The 20,410-nt window shown below is 38.9% G+C and overlaps 1 protein-coding gene across 5 annotated transcripts in view; it reads left to right on the top strand.

Moving 5' to 3' along the window:
• Window positions 1-4,088: 4,088 nt before the first annotated feature.
• Window positions 4,089-20,410, top strand: part of rbm33a (RNA binding motif protein 33a) — a 28,446-nt gene continuing 12,124 nt past the window's right edge. For 4 of the 5 annotated variants that reach the window (XM_059326751.1, XM_059326753.1, XM_059326752.1 and 1 more), the window contains exons 1-11: window positions 4,089-4,258; window positions 8,128-8,206; window positions 9,179-9,227; window positions 9,645-9,718; window positions 9,857-10,163; window positions 12,078-12,236; window positions 13,459-13,627; window positions 13,816-14,033; window positions 15,481-15,802; window positions 17,316-17,377; window positions 19,919-20,048. In XM_059326751.1, the coding sequence (XP_059182734.1) occupies window positions 4,240-4,258; window positions 8,128-8,206; window positions 9,179-9,227; window positions 9,645-9,718; window positions 9,857-10,163; window positions 12,078-12,236; window positions 13,459-13,627; window positions 13,816-14,033; window positions 15,481-15,802; window positions 17,316-17,377; window positions 19,919-20,048 (1,588 nt within the window). In that variant the 5' untranslated portion in view covers window positions 4,089-4,239. The remainder of the gene's footprint in view (window positions 4,259-8,127; window positions 8,207-9,178; window positions 9,228-9,644; window positions 9,719-9,856; window positions 10,164-12,077; window positions 12,237-13,458; window positions 13,628-13,815; window positions 14,034-15,480; window positions 15,803-17,315; window positions 17,378-19,918; window positions 20,049-20,410) is intronic. The other variant, XM_059326750.1, reaches the window with a different exon arrangement.

Genomic DNA, 20,410 nt, shown 5'->3' with positions numbered 1-20,410 from the left:
CAAGCGGGTACGTGCCTGCTTGTCTTGCGCGTGCACGCCAAATGGCGCGGGAAGCGGTGATAACAGATCCAGAGTGACAGCGCGAGCAGCCAATGGCAAAGCAGAGTTGAATCTAGTATCCAATCACAGTGGCTGATAAGTGTTTAAGCCCCGCCCCTCCTCCTCCTCAACACTCTGTTGACAGTGCACTGAATAAAACAACAGTCTGAGTTAAGCAGTTCATTGCACTGAGATGTGGGTCACTGACTGCAGCCTATTCACTCATTGTAGATGGATAGTATTATTTATTACAAAGACTTCAGATATGTACATACATTTTACAATTAATTGAACATCACATGGCCTATATGCATTTAACAAAAATAATCATTATCTTCCTTTTTCATATAATACAGCATATCATTTTACACAACGCACCATATACCATGTTTCTTTTTAATCACTAGAGCCACCCAATAAAATTGCCATTGATATATGCAGCAGCCATATTTTGTTCAATGTGACTACATACAGTTGACTGAAAATACTGCAATGGTCATAATATTTAAGTAGGCTTCATAAATATCATGTATCCCATTAAGTATTTATCTGCATGAAACTTAAATGCATTTTTTAATTTATTTTTTATTTAAAAGAATATATAATACGATGAAAGCTGAGAAAATAGACAATAAGTAAATGTCATTCAATGTGCACTGTACAATGGTAGTGTCTTATAATATCTTGATTGTAAGTGGAAGTCTAATAGATAATGTTAAACATGGTATATGATTCTCTGTATAAAAGATACTCAGAATGTAAGCTCAAATCCCTGACCAGTTTATGGTAAATATATATATATATATATATATATATATATATATATATATATATATATATATATATATATATATATATATATATATATATATATATATATATATATTTACCATAAACTGAACTATATTCATTATGAAACTGCTCCAACTTGGACTGCATCAAAACACAATGCATGATTTTTAAAATATGAACAGAATAAGTCCTTCATTTGCAAAATAGTCTAATGCAGGCCTCTAAACTCCACAGCTCCAGTATCACTTTCTCAAGACAGTTACTGACCCTCATGAATTGACAGCAAAAAACTTATTGTCTCACACAAAGCAACTTCCAAGTTGACACTGAATAAAATTTAAAAGCATACAGACAAGTTTGTTGTAAAGAACCTCTGTCCTTTGGATGGAAAATAACAAGTCTTGTCTCCCTCGGCTTTGCACCCTTTAATTTGCATTGTTATGGAAAACCGCTGGATTTGGATAGGGCACAGAATCATTGAGGTCACCATAATAGAGTGTGACAGCTCCCCTTTTCACATCTATTTGTAAGTAAAATCAAAATTCCTGGGAAAGTGAATCCAGGGAGCATCGAAATAACTCATACAGCTTTGGAAACAGCTGTTTAGAGTGAATATTTAATAAGGTGTGAAATACATATTGATATGAATTGCACCTGCATTCAATTCAAGAAAAAAAATTGGATGCACAGGCTTGTGCGTGTACATACAGCATGAACAATGTGAGTTTGGGAGGGTGAAACATCAGGCTTTTATATAGTTTGGAAAGCATGTTATTAAAAAAGCAGGGCCCTTGTCATTTTTATTTTTGTTTTATATTAATATAAATATGGGCCTGATGCCTTGAATACAGCAATAACTGTACACGACATATAAAGAATTGTCAAAGAGCTTACAATACAGTGGATAAATTGCATTCTATATGACTTTTAAAGAGAAAAGGAAAACAGTAACACCTTGTCTGTACAATCCCCACAGTCCATTAGAATTCACACACTGTTTTTCACTAGGAAAACCCCTTTACGCTTTTTCAAATTAAAAATCTCATGGCTGATCCCCTCCTTTGCCCTGGCTTTTAGATATTGACCTTGTGGTGCTACAAAATAGCTTCTTCCTCACTGCGGGACCCCATAATAAGCCAATACAATGAGGCTTCAGTTCACTGCTCACCTCTCTTTGGTGTCTCTCGGGGTCTTTGTTGACGTTTGTCAGCCCAGGAGGAATTTGGGGGTTAGAATTCTGCTGTAGTCTAGCTGTAGACTCAGACAACAACTTTGACTCCCAGACTTAAGCACGAAAGAGGAAAAAACTTGGTCAGAGATAAAAAGGCTTTGACTTTACAGGGAAGAAAAATCAAAGGAGTGACTTGAATAAAGATTAAGCACCATTTGGAATTGCTGAATTGACCAAAATTTAAAAAGGGCAAGTACATGTTGGATATAGCACTAAAATATGTTTATATATTTATATATTTTTAAAGTTTTACCAATTTTCAGGCTCTGATGCATGCAAAGATCTAGTAATCTTGCCTCCAATTTTAAAAGAGGTGGGTTAGAGTTTGTAAACTTCTGTCCCTGCAGATGTATCAAACTCATGTCACCTTCACACACAAAATCTGACCTCTGAAGCAGGTCAGAAACCCCATTGTAGGGACAACCTACAGTATTTCTCATCTCTGAGCCCTGACTTGTGCCAGTCAGCCCTGCATGGTGATCATCCACCTAATACTGTATAGAGCTGAATGAAGTAGAACTAACCTGAGAACAAAGTAATAATATACATACAGATGGCTGTCATATTAATGGTTCCAAACATGACTATTGTATGATAGCTGTATTCATTTTCTTGTGTAAAGCCAATTACAAGGGCCATGCAAATGTTAGTAAAAGGTATTTATGCGTGGAAAAATATTGTGTTTCCAATTCAACCCAGATGTTTCAGGAGCTAGCACCTTAAGAATATATATTTAAAGCCTAACTGTGGGCCTACTAGACTATATAAACATATACAGGAAGAGGTTTAGTGTCAGTTTACTAGTGAATTAAGCCTAATAATGAGGCATTTTATCAAGTGCATTACATATTCAATTGTACAACAAAGGCATTTTCCACTAATAGACTGCATGCAGTCGTAGGAGACAGATAGATGTCAGATTCCTTATAACATCACACTGTTAAAATAATCGGCTAAGTCATTTTTTGTCAAAATTGGGTTTATTTTGCCTAAATCATCTCCTTATGATGCCGGCCACCTATGGTAAAATCGTCTACATCCTCAGTTGATCAGATCATGTGATTTTACGCCTTTAAGATAATGGCCTATGTCAAGTGTGTGAAAAAGTCAAAATAAAATGTGACTAAGGCAATTTTTTTGAACATGCCTTTGTGACTTAGGCAAGATATGGTTACATTTTATTTTGAAGGTGTCTACATAAGAGTGACATGAGCGTGTCATAAACATGACATGGGATATGTCATGAACATTAATGACACTTTGAAGTAACATTAATGCTCATGATACTTGTCATGTCATGTTTCTGACAGGCTTGTGTGACTCTTATGTAGACACCTTCAAAATAAAGTGTTACCATATCTTGCTTAAGTCACAAAGGCATGTTCAAAAATTGCTGTGGTATATTGATGAGTTGATGAGAAGAAGGGATCACTGTCGACACGTCTTCACTTGTAGTTAAAAAGAATGTATTACAAGAAGAAAGACAGTGTACAAAAAAGCAGAATCTGACAACAACCTCTGGAGCCGATGTGAGATGTGTGTCTCTTGGCTCAAAACCCCAACCTTATATATGTTTCTTTATCAAATGCTCCACGTTTGCAAACTGAAAGAATTTGAGAGTTCATCAAAATCACATATATCAGTATGCTTTACATACAATGCAACCAATGGACTGATTGTTTAATTAATAATGGTCAGCTGTCACACTGAGTGGGCATTACTCTGTTTATCCTGTTGTAACCATCTTGTTCAAAGTCCTTAACACATAGCAGTAAAGAATTTAAAGCTGACAATACACTACATGATCAATAAATGTCATATGTTACACTTTTGGTGAAGTTTTTTGTGTTTCCTGCAAAACTTGAAAAAATGAGTTAGGCGATTATTTTAACAGGGTGACGTTATAATCAGCCAGTGTGTTTACCTGAGCTGTCAAGCAGCTCGCTTTTGTGCAGCAACCCGATCGGAGGAGCTGGTGTTTCCCACCCACAATGCATCATTGCAGCAAACGCAGTTCGGCCATGTTTGTATTTTGGTGGTGAATGGGACTTACTGCCGCATAGAATCTGTTCCCTTGCTACTGTTACCGTTTTGTTCCGTCAAAATTATGAAATACTAAAGATTAAATGCACTCTCTGATTTTGTAGTGAGCCCATAAGCGGAACGCGCCTTGCACCATGTCGGCCAACGCCCAGAGTAAGTAACGCCAGCGTCTCTTGTCGACAATGCTAGCTATGTAGCTAATTTAGCTAAACTGTTTAGCTAATGCTAATGCTAACAGGGTTTATAAAACACATTTGCATTCACGATAGACCACATATTGGACTTCAATGATGATAAACTAACTAAAAATATAGCGGTATTAGCTTTACTTTGACAAACATTTGGCACTCTTAGTGTTAAACACAAGTAATAGTAGCTTAGCGGACGGTAGCTATAGCATGGCAGCTAACGTTTGCGTTAAGTTATTAACGTTAACTTCATATAACATTGAACATTTACTGACATTTATGAGTGTATATTCGCCAAAATAAATTTCCCACGAGTTAAACAAAATAATTGAGTGAAATGTCGCGGGCTAACGTTCGATTTTAATTATTTAGTCCATATTTACGGTGTGGTGTGGTTGGCAGCTGCGTTTACAAACATGTAAGCAATGTAGCTAACTTGGCCAGCTAGCACACACCTAACGCCAGTATAACGGATAGAAAAACGTTTCGCACGTACATGTCAGGTGGAGGGTAATACTGTCGTGTTTATCATGTTAAAGGAACTGTTGAAATGCGGACTTTGATAAAACAACATTTCGTCACCCTGTTAAAATAATCGCCTAACTCATTTTTCCAAGTTTTGCAGGAAACACAAAAAACTTCACCAAAAGTATAACATATGACATTTATTGATCATTTCACTCAAAAATGATGTAACAAAGGATGGCTATTGGCATAGTAACAACACTGTGTGTAAATTATGTAACTTAAGAGAAATAAATGACTTGGGCAATTTTTTTTGAACATGCCTTTGTGACTTAAGCAAGATATGGTAACACTTTATTTTGAAGGTGTCTACATAAGAGTCACACAAGCCTGTCAGAAACATGACATGACAAGTATCATGAGCATTAATGTTACTTCAAAGTGTCATTAATGTTCATGACACATCCCATGTCATGTCTATGACACGCTGATGTCACTCTTATGTAGACACCTTCAAAATAAAGTGTTACCATATCTTGCTTAAGTCACAAAGGTAAGTTAAAACAATTGCATAAGTCACATTTTATTTTGACTTAGGCATAATAAATCCGCTTAAGTCACACACTTGACATAGGCCATTATCTTAAAGGGGTAAAATCACATGATCTTATCAACTGAGGGTGTAGACGATTTTACCATATGTGGCCGGCATCATGAGGAGATGATTTAGGCAAAAAAAAGTAACATGTATCTTTAATAAAACTCAAACTCTTTCAGTTCACTGTGTTTTCTAGTAGTTCTTCTAGCTTTCTATTGTTACTTTTAAGTTAACTGTTCTGTTTTTGGTTTGACCTTTTGTAAAGCATGTAGCCTCCAGCCTCTCCTCCATCTCCTCCAACTTCTCCTCCTCTACCTCCTCCAGCCTCTCCTGCTGTATCTCCTTCTGCATCTCTACTATCCGTTACCTGACAAAAATATATTGATGCATAACATGAACAGTGTGACAATTTGCGGTGTAACAATCATCAATTTTGATGATACGGTTATAGAGAAAAAAAAAGTTTCACAATTATCATGAGTATGGATGTATAAATTCACATTTGTAATCCAAGGATTCAGCTTGAGTGGCCGTTTTCCACTTGGTCCTAGTCCCTGACGCTTCTCTTTTGGATGGTAAAAACTGCAGGGGACAAAAACGACCTTTTGAAAAAGTGCATGGGACATGTCCCCTGTGTCCCCCCAAAATGACGTCCTTGCATGTGTGTATTGGGACACCAGCATATGACGCAGTTTGCTAGGTGTTTTTATTCCTCATTTGCTTTGTTGTTTTTGATTAGCAATGGGCTGTAGTGGCTATCCGAAGATACTTGGCTTGCCAGTTATACTTTAAGTCTATACAGGTGGCATGTGGCTGGCAGGCCTGTGAACACATGAAGTCATAAAGAATGCTACTACTGCGGTAGACTTACGAACAAACCGTGAATAATAATATATGCAGTCACTATTGTGGTAAACTCCTATGCTAAATTAACCACTGACTTATATTGTCTGAATGTTAAAACTTGGTAAAAATGGCATGGTTATAGAAAAGTACACGCCAATTCTGTCTTCAAAATTCAAGCAACAGAAGGGTGGTCCTAGCTGGTTTTGTAATGGGGGATCTTTTATCATCCTGTTGTGACTGAGAAGGTTGAATAACTTAAGAGAGCTGCAAGTGCAGAGGCTGACTGAAATCAGCAGGCAACTTTTTTAAACTAAATCTCGGCCAGATTGCCAGCTCAGACAGTGTTGCAGCAGCAGTAAAGTGCATGTGTAAATAATACAAGTAATGATGGCTGGATTTTATTTAGGTGCTTTGGTTTCAAGTTCCTGGTATTGTGCATGCTCACTGAAAGTTACAGTGTCATAGCTTAAACTGTCAACATGCTTCCTGCAGAAAACCCACGTCTTCTCTACAGGTGTGCACACAATGCCAGCAACAATTATTTTGCACATACTCAAGACACAGTCTCAATATTAGCACTATTGATAAATCTACATCAACCACAGGGGAAAAGAAGAAAGTGGGAAAGGCTGCATGTGGTGATTATTTGTTAAAACTTTAATGTTGGTTGTCTGATCATCAGCTGTTTAGAAAGTGGCAGTTGATGAAGTGATTAGGTCTTTGTATAAAATAAGTTTGTAGGGGAAAAAAAACAAATAGCCCATCATCAGAGTCGTATTTACACCCGCATGAGACACAGTGGAATGGGCCTAAACAGATGTGATGTGAGCTACAAGTAAGAACAAAGGCGTTCACACTCAACGCACTGTCTATTATAGTATGCTCCAAAATGGCAGAGGAATATATGCAAAAACTGACGAAGCAAGAAGTCAACAAATGTTGCTGTATTAATTACTATCAGGAAATCATGCCTTAAAAGCCCAGTGTGTGCTGCGGGCACCTAGTAACAAAATGACAAAGCACTGCAACAACATACGATTTACGCAAAATATGGGACAATGTAATTTATGGCTTACGTCAGGGACACCACTACCACACTAAACCTTGCTTAACATGGAGCTGGGTACAGTCTGTGCCACCATTACTATGTAATTGCAGAGGTTTGTGTGCCAGGTGCCCATATGTGTTGGTAGAGCATGGCCCTCGAAGCATGCAACAAGCCTTACTGAGACACTTGAATAGAATTAAGCCATTTATGGTAGTCGTAACACTTATGTTTGTCCATCTGTTCTGGTTATTCATCCTATTTTTTGTCCAAGACCATGTGTGACTGAATTAAGGGTAGTCCTTTTTATTGTCCCCCCCCCCCACCGCCATTATCTGCACTCCCTTTGGTGGAGCCAAACTTGGGAAAACTTTGAAAAACTAAGCACATGGGGCACATGAGGCTGACGGTTTGTTATTGATCTGTATCAGATGATGATCAATCAGGAGGTGTGGGAGGTGTGACAACAAATTAGTATTTAGGATTAGGTTGATAACTGGAAACGGACAAATGTATGGTTGTGCATAACACGGAAAGCTAAACACAACTCGACTGTAAGACAGGACAAACTTATAGTACAGTACCTTTCTATTTGGATTCAGCAATGACGAGCCATGAGAAAGATGTGTTTACTAGTCTCTACTGTATAGCATGCTGTTGGTACACATGGCATTTGTCTGTTTGCTGCACAAGTTGTTGATTCAGCTTTGCATGAAGGACATGTCACTCTGAATCAACAACTCACATTGCTTATAGTCTCTGTGTACATTTCTAATTGTGCAGGCCCATAGGACAGACTGATATCAACCTATGAGGATGGTGAATATTATTAGCATAGTCTGTTGTTTGCTCTGTAAGCAAAAGTGCCTTTCTGTTGCAGATTATGACTTTGACGAATATGACAAACCTGGTGCTGAGCGGTCACGCAGGAGGAGAGGTGAAGATGATGATCTAGAGAGGTAAGAAGAATGCTGTAGTGGGTGTAATCAACAACCTGCTTAAAATCAAGACAGCTCAAATATAGTGTAATATTCCTATCTTCCTATCACTATACTGTGAAAACCATGTATTTACCAATCATCAACTTTTTACGAGTTAAGAAAAAAAAACTTTTTTGGGCTTTGTGACATTTTTCAAATAATTCAATGCTGTGGTGTCTTTAGCATAATACGTAGAATAATTTTCTCTTCCTGTAAAGAAACAGTTAATCCTTAAGTTGATTTGTATCCATAACAACTACTAAAACACAATTGATTGTAAAGTCACAAAAATATGTCTGTAGCAAAATTTGCTTCGTTAAGCCTGTTACCTTCAGGCCTAAATGCTGTGATAGTCCATTTTAAAGTTATTGACAAGCAAAATGTGTTGTTGTAAAAGACACTGCAACTCTTGATCACTTTGGTTACTTTTAAAGTAGGGATGCACTACTTTTTGAGTCCCGATACCTGAGCTTTGGGAATAGGCTGATTCCAAGTGCCAATCCGACACCAGGGTTTAATTAATAAACTGTATGCCTCACTATGTGGAAGTGAATGGGATCAGTCTTTTATGTGAGAGGCAACATCAGGCATTATTTAAACACTGCTAGCTCCGAACTGTTTTAAAACAAAATGTACCAAATAAATACATGCATATACATTTTATGATTTGTTATTTATTATTAAAATATAATAAAATTGTGTACCAGCATTTTGGTATTCAAATTCATAATGTAAAGGAATTACGATCAAGTGTAAAATTTTAAAGTGCTGCAACAAATTAGTCAAAAACTAATCAGGAATTAAAATTCTGTCACACAAAGAAAGCACTTGATTTAACTCACTGTAACATATGGTGAAAACAAGCACGTTATAATTGTACAATAACATCAACACTCTGCACTACTATCTAACTCTGCTAACCTTTTAATGGTTGTCATTTCTCCTTAAAAGTGACTTGGAAGAGGATTTGCTTGAAGAGGATTGGCTTTCAGGTAAAAAGGTAAGAAAATACAAACTCTCACTGTTGTTTACTTTGATTTTTATACTCGGTGCCAAAAAAACACTTGGCTTGTCAGTATGGTTTCTCTGCCTACAAGCAGGAAACGGAAAATAATATTAAAAACATTGGGTGTCAGTGTTGGTAGAACATTAACAAAATAGAAGTGAACAGTTGACTTGTAGCAGGTGGCTCCTCTGCAGGGGGAACTGTTGATGTGAACCAGGAGGAAGTACAGTGGACAAAAAAGAGCTATGTTGACCTGCCCAGATTGCCTTCACCACATGGGAATAGAGCATCCTTTGGGGTTGGAGGTGGTCCCCTGCCCCCTCGCCACATACACGGACCAACACACACAACTGAGGAAGAGTAGAATACTATTTTAAAGCACACCAAAATGTTCCTTTATTTTTGTTTCAGAATCCCTCAGAAGTGTCAGATGAAGAGCTGAATGATGACCTTCTACAAAGTGATGATGAAGATGCAAATATGAGGTAAGCTAAGTGCCATGTGTCTGCCAAATTTATGTTTTCAGTTATAATGCTGACAAGCAAATATCTAAATTAAGCACATTTTCCCCCTCACAGTTCTATTCTATTTTCTGCAAATTTCCAATATTTGTTTGTTTTCAGTGCTCAGGAAGTGAGCCTCAATGCCACATACAGTTTGGGCGCATCCTATGGCCAGCAGGACAACTCGCAGGAAGCAGACTACACAGATGACGTTGTGAACCTGGGTGCAGAGGGCTGTGAAGAAGGGGATGTAGCGGAGGAGGGGTACCAGCAAGAGGAGTACACACAGGAATACAGCCAAGATGGCAACACAGAGATGCCTGAAGACCAAATGGATTACACTGGAGAGCTTGCTGAGGGTGACGATGGCTACCAGGATGAAGTGCTAGACATCCAAATCAATGAGCCCATAGATGGTGAATTTCAAGTGAGTTCTCACATTTGCTTACTCACACGTAAAAGCCTGCGGATGCACACACAAACACATCCTCCCACTCCCTTTTCTGTTCAACTCTATTGTATCTAAGAGATAATATCAGTTTTCTTGTCTCGGTAAGGGGACAGTCAGGATTGAAAATCTATTCAGGAGAAGGAGATGTTGGTTGGCGTTTTTGGGCAGGAGAGGATTAGATTCATTATCACTTCCTGCCAGTTAATTTCTCCATCTTGCTGACAAAGTTTGTGTTGACAGCTTGTTTGGCATGAGGTAATGCTCTGCTGTCGCCTCCAAATCCTCATGCCATTGTGACCTTGGGCCCTGTATCTTTGGGGGAGTAAGAAGCTGCTTTGTGTTGGGGAGATGTGCTGCCAATCGGCGGAGGTTAATGTGGGGGGCTTTTATCTCTGGCTTTAGACTGGATCTGATAAAGTCTCATGCAGGTGAAAAGATTATTGACCTTCCTGAGGACACCCTATACAGTTTTCTAATGATTGATGCGAGTTTGCCTTTTATTCGTTTCCCTTCCCTCTTAGCCAGGACTAAGAGGATCAAAGATAAGACCAAATCCATGTGCAAATGTCCGTTATGGTCCATTTACCAAGGTGCGATGGTGTTTGGCACCTGACAGAGATATATTGGCCTTCCTCTTTTCTCCAAACAAAGATACGATTTGACCTTCTTACTGAGGGTGTGCAGCACAAGTGGATGCCTATTTTGGATTTTGGGAAATGTCTGCAGCTTTGGATTTGTATTTGTATTATGTGTAATAACAGTTTACAAGGTCACTAAACTGCGTGGCCTTGACATTTTGCTCGCCATGGTATTCATTGAGTACTATGTGGAACAGTTTAAAGGATTAAGCTGTTGTGTTCCCTTGGGGCAGCCTGTCCATCCATCTCGTTTGCTGAGAGAGATTTTTTTTCTTTTCTGCATTAATATGTGCTGCTGTTTGGCAGGTTAATGAAGCGCAACACCAAACACCATGGTGTGACCTACAGTCTGACCTTATTTAGCAATGAGTTTTTGTTAGAGGATGTTCTGCAGATAGAATGTTTGAATTACTAGCAACTCGTATAGTGGTAGTATTAGGTTGTTGGGTTGTTGGAATGACTAAGATGTGGATTTGGGATTATATGTAAAATTATTGCATCATAACTTAAACAGATTTTTTTATGGAGTAGTAAAAACTGATTTGTCATCTCCAAGAATGTTTGTCTGTAGGATGTTTTGGCATGGAGTCATGAATTTACAGTGCGGCCAATAACATAGTGATTTGCGAGGAGTCAGTCAATGATATTTTCACCATCATTGAACTGGGGAGGAGTGCTTTTATCCGTGCCTGCATTTCTGTATATCATGTCAAACATTTACATCTCATTGAATTTCAAATGCTGTCAGGAATAGTAATGAAGCCTTGCTCCCACTGTTATGGTAATTTGGGTTGGGAAGGGGGGTTACATTATGTCTTCCCAAAATCCTCTCCATAACATTTTAATGTTTGCCTTAATGCTTTGTATGATTTTTGTATTTTTTTTATTTAAAAAAAATACAAAGAGGCAGCATTTCTGCCCAAATTGTAGGTATTCACATGTATATAATTTTTATTCCAAATTGTATTTATTTTACCCATAAGAATAAAATAAAAATAAAAAAACAGTGTACATCTATATTTCATAAAATGTAGTCTTGGATGTCAGTTGTACTTGTATCTCTTGTGTCTACATATATTTGACAGACATTATAAAAGCACCGCATAGCATAAATATGTTTTCATTTTCAACAGAGAATGTAAGAAATTGTTTTCCAGCAGTGGCTTAAATACAGTTGGCCATTGCTGATCCATATCGAGGCGTCGTTACCACTTTAACTAATCAATACATATTATCCATGTGATCTTTAAAGGATGATGAATACCAACCCTCCTATGATGAGCGTCTAGGCCAACATGGAGTCCAACAGAGGGAGGTCCCCCAGGAGCTGGAGGCGGTTGGGGGTGAAGAGCAGCAGGAAGAGGAGGAGGAAGATGCAGCCGAAGGCTCGCAGGTCTTTGACACAGAGGAGGTATGCTGACACCCTCCATGCATCACCTTCCACTGTATGTTGCTATGGATTGAAAGCATTTTCCCCACACTCTGCTGTAGAAACCCACCAAGGGTTAACAACTTATCATTTTTTTATATCGTAGCGCAGTGTGTGGAGTCTGTAGTTATATGGTGATAGGATGCATTTTGGTTATTGTTTAATGAATGAGGAGAACAAGCAGAGAGTTGGTTGTTCAATGCACATTTAATCCACACAAGCTTAGATTCAGTTACAAAAGTTACAGAGACTGAAAGTTCTTAGATACTTGTCGTGGCACAGTCCCAGTTATTTTGGTATATTGAAGGTTGCTTAACATTGTGATGATACTGTCAAGTTGTCAACACAGATATAATGCATTACTACAGTGTGGTCAGCTTATATGGTCAGCCTGTCAGCACAGCTGAAACATCTTACTCAAGTGGTCAAGGAGACACAAGTCTTGTTCCTCAAGTACACAAATACCTAAGTATAAATTTGAGCTTATGGATGCATGCTGGGCAGAATTGCAAGGAATGCATCCGAATATATGATGCATATAAAGCAGTGTAATTTCAGGTTTGTTTGAAGTATTTCGTTTAGTTTAGTTCTAATTTCTAATTTAGTAGTTTTGAGAAGAGAAGCATGCAGAAGGTTAAAAAAACTGGTAAGTGTGAAATGTTTACTACTATAAATTATAAGTTATAAGTTTTATTATTGATAAAACTGCTGTTTCTCAATTAGTTGGTTACTCATTTTCTCTATAAGGGTAAAATCGATCGTCAGAAATCTAGCAATTTTTCATATTTTAGAAGCAAGAACCAGATCTTTTTTTTGGTGCCATTTCTGGTTGAAAAGTTACTTAAACTATACATTGATTAACAAAATTGTGGCAGATTAAAATCATTTCCATCAACTAAATCAGAATGTCTAAACTATTCCAAGACCTGCAAGGCTGCAAATTTTTATTCAAACTAAGCAGGAGCACACTAACTTGACTAATCTATTCAACTGATCTCATTATCCAAGTAATTAATCAGGTGTGCTCTTGATTGGTTGGAACAAAAACATGCAGCCACACAACCCTCTTATGAAGTAGTTTGAACATGCCAGAAGTAATGAAATAATTGGATAATTGTTTCAACTTAAAATTAGCGCTGCAAACCAAGTTAAACACTGATGTTTTTATTTAACTTTTGTATTTAATCTCTTAAAATTTTCTCAGGTTGAAAATGAAGCTATGCCTGAAGCAGAAACAAAGGAGGAATCAGACGAGGAGGATGAGGAAGATGAAGAGTCTGGACGCATAAGATTCAAATCTGAGAGAAAGGATGGTGCTGTTGTCCGATTGGCTGATGCGGGCAGCAACAGGAGAAATATCCCTGAAACACTAGGTATAATTTTCTGGCTGGGCATAATTTATCCTATGTTCAGTAATAAAATGAGTGAACTCTTGGATTTTTTCTGATCTAAATCTTTGGTCCACACTATATTATGTTTACATTACTATGGACATGAGCCTGTATTTTATGAAAGCTTTCAGTGTACAAATGCTCTGTCTTCCTGTTCTACCTTTCATTAGAACTGTCAGAGAAGGCCAAGCAAGATCTAATCGAGTTTGAGGAACAAGAACGGCAAAAGAGACAAAACCGATATGGAGGCGGAGGCAGAGGCCGAGGAGGCATGCGAGGAGGCAGAGGAAGAGGATGCTTTCCACCTTTTGGAATGGTAGACTTTAGAGGAAACAGAGGAAGAATGATTGACCATAGGGTCCCCCTCATGGGAAACATGGACATGCAGGTAAATCATTGTACAGTTATTCACTTGAACACTGTTAAAGGGATAATCTTTTTGGCTACACTGTAATGGATCACTCAATACTGGAGCACTTTTGAAGAGAGGCTGAAGAAAGCATGCTCTGGATAATATTATTTGAAATGGCTTCACTTTTTACCTTGTATTCGTCTCAGTAACACCAAGGCTGGGTGTCTTTGTACTTGACGTGTGTTTTGTTCACTGCTGCTCTCTTCACTATCTAAGACCTCCAAAGCTATGGTCGTTTACGCATGACAAAAGTCAAAACGCTCTGCTCCCCCGTATCTATGTTGATATATGGATTATAGCAACTCATTTGGCAGTAGTCCATTTAGACAGTATTATACAAAATTAAATTTGTTCTTTGCCCAGGATTTAGTTTCTTGTGGGCTTTTATTATTAGATATCTCTCCAAGCATTTAATCCTTTGATTTACATGGCTCATCAGTTCATACAAGACCTTTTGAAGGTCTAGGGAATAAGTCACTTCAAACATGAAACCTAAATACACAGAACTGGTGGTGATGATCTTCAGTAACACAGTGGATAGCTATCAGATTTCAGAACTGGGCCAGGTCTAGTTGTTACCATAATCACTCCCTATTAGTCGTGACATTCAAGATTCCGCAGTTCCATCTTTTGTATTATTTTTGATTTGATTAGTGAATGAAATTATGCATTTTACCAAGGCTACTTTGTACAATAGTGCATAAACAAAACCGTTGTATATGAATAATAAATTACCAATATACCATTGTGTTAAAGCAATTGTTCTCAAGGCTGCATGACATTTCACTCTAGCTCTCCATTATTTATTTTTTTTATTCGGTGATAATAGGCTGTAAAATTCAAAACAACATTAGCACTGGAAATGAATATTTAATGACAGATGGACAATATGCCAACATTACAAACATTCTGCTGACTGCTGTTAATGAGCTTGTGCTTTTTTAAAACATACTGTATATTTAACCACTTGACTAATTTGGTCACTGGCATGTTTGTTTGTTTGGTAGCTTAAATGGATAGACTGGCCAATTATCAAGCACCCATTTGAAACTTCACTTGACAATATAATTATCGTTTATTTATCTGTTGGTGCAACTCTGGCTGATATATTCCTATGCTGGGAGATAGCTGACTTCTTTCTCTTTTCTGGGGCTGTAGCTCACTTTAAATCTGGCTACATAGACATCCCAGTAAGGTTCATTTCTGTTTTATGTCACTGGTACAAAATAGCACATACTTTTAATCTTCAGGGGAGCCTTGCATTAAATACTTTACCATCTTCGTTCTTGCTTGTAAATTGACTTGTTGGTGTGGCATTGCATGGCTGCAAGCAGTGATATCAGAATCTCTCCAGAAAGAAATGTGTTTTGACAGGTTGTTTTGGTTTTCCCTCCTCTCCGTTTCCCCATCTCTTTCCAATTAGCAGCCATCTCTCCGAATGCCTCTTCCTCATCCGCCTCATCAGCAGCAACTGCACTCGCAGCAGCACCACTCTTCACGTCCAAGAGGACCTCCTCCCTTCCAAGACCATGGGCGCCCGCTGGCCCAGCAGCCTCTTCAGCCCCTCATCCCCCCGCACATGAGTCACCGCTCCCCGCCGCTGCGACCCCAGATGGAGCCACCACCACGAATGATGAGCTCCCCGCCTCCCAACTTCCCCCAGCATCACCAGCAGCAGCCTCCACAGCCCAAAAACATCCACATTAACCCCCATTTCAGAGGCCCCACGTCATCCTCTGTACAAGGTAGGTTAATCCACTGTCACACAAGTGCTTTTTATGAGACTGTTTTTTTTTTTTTATCAAACAATCGTTGATATTGCAATCTCATTCATACACGACAGCAGTTCTGCCAACTATGCATTAGAATGGAGATATGTTGTTTCAAACCAAGCTCTCCTAATTATACACAAGTAGTCTCAACAATGTGGCGCACTGTGAAAAGGCCAAATGTGAGAGACACATAAAAGAATCTGTTGTGTTGAATTTTTGAGATTCAAAGGTGATGTCCAGGCATATAAGCAGAATTCTAACAAAGTTGCTGCTTACCATTACAGTATGTGCCTAGATCTAGTAGATTCACTCAATTACCTCTCTAGGCCTACATTTATTATTTTTTTGTGAACTGCAATTAAAAATCCAGAGATTTTTGTCGTCAGCAATTAAGTCAAACAGTTGGCTATAAGCTCTGTAAAATGACATATGCATACCTTTTTGTTTTGTGCAAAGTTGATATGTCAATCCCATATTAGTAAGATATGATCTGTCTGCATGGGGACAAATGAAAATGCAATAAATATTCTTATTCTAAAAATTATTTATCTAAGATACATGTACTAAATTCTAAGAATGAAAGTCATATTTTTAATATTATCCAAAATTGTGCAGCCTGAGTTAATCGGCCGGATGCTCAGTTGAGGTGCATGTTATGGTTGGCAGTTATCCTTACACTGTCCTGAAAGGTGTCTGGATTAGAATGTCATTTTGTTGTTTGGTTGAATGACAAGTGAATAGCTCTCTCAGCCAGTAATGGGTTTATCCTCCATTTTTCTTCTGGCGGCATCACCATTTCATTCCCTGAGATGGGTTTATCTGGCCCGTCTGTCCAGGCCAAGATTGAAATTTTGTTAGCAAAGCATGTTAGCACAAGGATGTGTGTGTATGTCACTGTGTGCAAGTGTGCATAGGGTTTTGGTTTTGCTCCTGAGAGGAAGATGTGTTCTGGAAAATCGGGGATTGCCTGTGGTTATGATTAAGTGTGCATGTGTGCACCCATGTGTTTGTATATACGACTGTGAATATTTTTTTATTTATATATTCATTAAAGTGATAGATTCTAGTATAATGTTTTCCAATTGTAGATGTTGAAAATTATAGTCACCCTTATTTAGAAGTTGCATGCAAGCAATATGAAAATCCAGTTCACTGAATTATTTTGTGCCAAATGTTGTCAAACCGAAAATGTCTTATTCATTTCTATTTGTTGAGTTTGGCAAATTATTCTCATGTATTTGGTATTTCCTTGAGCTTCCTGGTCCGTGCCCAGCTGTGTAAAGATGTGAGGAGCAACTCTGATATAAATTTTAACATGTATGTCTGTGTAACAGCCTTAAGCATGGAGATGTCTAATGGGCTCCTCCCTTTCTACTATCACCACCCTCTCTCTGCCTACTACCCTTCATTTTCATCCCCCTTCCCCTCCTCCATCCACCCCCCTTTCTCTTGCGCTCTCTCTCTCTCTCTCTCTCTCTCATTGCAGTGCCCTTGATGCCTCCTGCTCAGAGCCAGCCCAGACCTGCTGTGGGTCCTCAGAGGTTCCCTGTGAGTAGCAGCTGCTCCTCTCCCTCCCATTCGCCTCACTTTCTCTCCCTCTCCACACGGTTAGCGTCCCTTTTTGTGAGGGCAATATCATTACGGCAATTAGACTGCCTGCCCTGGCCAAATACTGTTAAAGCAAATCTGTAAACACCGATACGAGTCTGGCTGCACAACTGGAAATGCGTGATAGGGGCTTTAGGCAGTAGACTTTTGGAGGTCGAGGCTGCAGTGGCGGGACTTAGTTAGCAACTCTTCATGGATGGGCTGGGGCTCAGACTATCCAGCTTGGCACATAATGGAATTGTGAAACCAGGATATACTGCCAGTTAAAATTCACTTTCCACAAGTTTGTGTCCCAAAGGCACAGAGACCTTTTTTGAACGGTATTTGAATTAATGAAACATGCTGGTGGTTTGATGGGGCTGGGGTGAGCCTCTTGCCTTTTTGCACCTTATATTCCGAAGGCTGAATTTCATGTCAGAGAAGAGGGATCTTGAGTCAGTGATTTCCTGCAAGAAAAGGTCCTTTATTTCACTCACAAAGAACCCATCCAAGGGGTGACGGAAATGCCTTTTAAGTAATTACTGTATTGAGGGAAATGGCTCGACAGCAAGTCAGCCAAAGTGCCTTAAGTTACTCTGTCCTCCTAGTTAATGATGCCCAGGCATCAGGTGGTGCTGCTACTGACTGACATCTTCCTGGAAAGTGCATTTTATATGGATTTATGCAAATTAGCCATTGGAAAATAGCTGCATCCAATTGCATTCATGTGGATTTACAGCCCTGTTGCCAAATGAGCCAGGCTTTCACATTGAGCTTTGTCAAAAAAAAGACTGTATTTTTATTTACCTCTTTTCCAACCTTCAATGTCAGTATCTTGCAATTTCTGCTCCCTGAGGTCTGTGATTGTGCTAGATATTGATAGCACAGTAGCAGGGAGCTGTTTTGCCTCTTATCAGACAGTAGAAGGTGGGGTTGGAAGGGTATGCAGACAACTGGGCTGATGAATAGCATAGTGTTGGATTCCCCAGCTGTCAATCGCGTTTAGGCTTCTGTTGCCAAGGACACAATTTGAAATGCAGGTGACATACCAGCCGGCAACATTCCATTTACCAGTGGGCACCTGATTACTCATGATTATCATACATTATCATCCCATCAAATTTAATTGTTAAAAGATCGGGCGAATGGGGGGTCATAGCCTCTAGTATTACTGCATAAAATTTTTGCTGGTGGAGACTGGTTTTGAAATATTAATCTCAGCGCCAATTAAAGGTATTAGAATATTTAATCTGTTTGGATAATGACATTCAGTTTAACCACAAAATAAAGATGCCACCAACCACACTATTGGAAAATGTTGTCAATAAGGGATTGTAATTTCTAGTAGTAATTACCAATATACACCTATTTGAAATCCATTATTTTATGTTGTGCATGTTGATGATTATAATCCTTAACTCTCTCGTGAATGCTACCATATCCCGAAAACAAAGAATATGCTTCAATGCCTCCAGCCTATATTGGTATTAGCTGTAAGACATTAACATAAAACCCAGAAACAAAACATCTGTTTCAACTCAAATTTCCATTCTTTATTAAATACGTTGACATTTGGCCCCTCTTCATTATATGTGTCTTGGTTATCCCCTCAATACTGAGAACTATCCTAGCATCAGTTACACATTGAGCAGCCTGCAGCCTGTTTATCGAGGATTAAAAGCTAGAGGATGAGCGGTGTTATTTGAAAGGTATTATATGGACACCAGAGTCCTCATTGTGCAAACCTGCCTCTCTGACCTTTTAGAACAGTATGATTGCGCCCTCATTGTGATCCCCTGTCTTTGTAAGCCCCTTTGATTAACTTTCTGTTAAGCAAGTTTTTGGGACTCTGGCCTTCTAGCTTTCTAACACCTCTCCTCTCTAAATACCGCCACGCAGCAGTGGAATAAAGATGGATTAAGCCTTGATAGCATCTTAAGTAATTTACAATAGGCTTGGAGGAGGCAAGCAGCCCATTTGTGGAAGTGCCACGTGTTGAATAGCAGGTTAATTTTTCAACAGAGATGGATGTTTAAAAGAATAAAAGAGACAGTTATGAGGGGGATTCGAATTCCAAGGAGGGATTAAAGGGTTGTTATCTAGTTTTCCTTGGAAGATAGATTGGGAGTAATGTGCATGCAATGAGTAGAAAGCTGTCGAACATACGAAGCGGTTGAAACAAAGGTGAGGGCACTTATCCCCTCCTGAAATACCCTTTCCTTGTTAGAGACAGGCTTTTAGAAGGTTTATCAACAAAGCCCCAAGTAGCATTAATGCAGGCTTGTGAATTCAGGCCGAAGGGTTTCTTTAATATTGGCATGCATATTGATGTTTACAACTCAAAATTCTGTGTCTTTTTAATGACCCTTGCCTTTCAATTACAAGCGCTCCCTGCCAGATGCAATACTCCACCACAAAGTCCCATTTTTCATTAGTTTAATTTGTTTGTGATTATTGAGTTCCCAGTATGGCCTATAATTCATGAGTTTTGTGTTTTCCCAGGGACCGGGAGACTTCCAGCAGCACATGTCTGGTAATTTTGGTCAGCCCCAGCGGCCCCCTCATCACATGGAGCCCTTTAGGAACCAGCCACCTCAAGGCCCGCAAGACAGAGAGCCCCTCTTTATGGGAGGTGAGTCCCACACCCACCTTGGACGAGGGTTACAAAGCTCTCTTGGCATATTTAATCCTATTCGACATCACCTCTGGCAGTATACCTACAGGGTATGCTGCTAGCTTTCTGGTGCTGCTCTATCAGCAGCACTCATGTTAAATGCATGTGTATATATATACATCTAAATGAGCCTTGGAAACTGCATTAAACATCTACATTTCTGATTTTCATTTACATTGTTAAGGTAGAATTAAACACTTTTGTTGTGTACCCTTTCACCTTGATAGAGTTGTCTGTTTTCGCTTCCCTTGCCATAACGCTATACATAAGGAGAGGGAGGAACTGATGTATTGAAATTGTCTCACAAGGCAAATAACTGA

This window comes from Centropristis striata, chromosome 23 (assembly GCF_030273125.1).
Source record: "Centropristis striata isolate RG_2023a ecotype Rhode Island chromosome 23, C.striata_1.0, whole genome shotgun sequence".
NCBI lineage: Eukaryota > Metazoa > Chordata > Actinopteri > Perciformes > Serranidae > Centropristis > Centropristis striata.
This window is presented reverse-complemented; position numbering and strand designations above follow the sequence as displayed.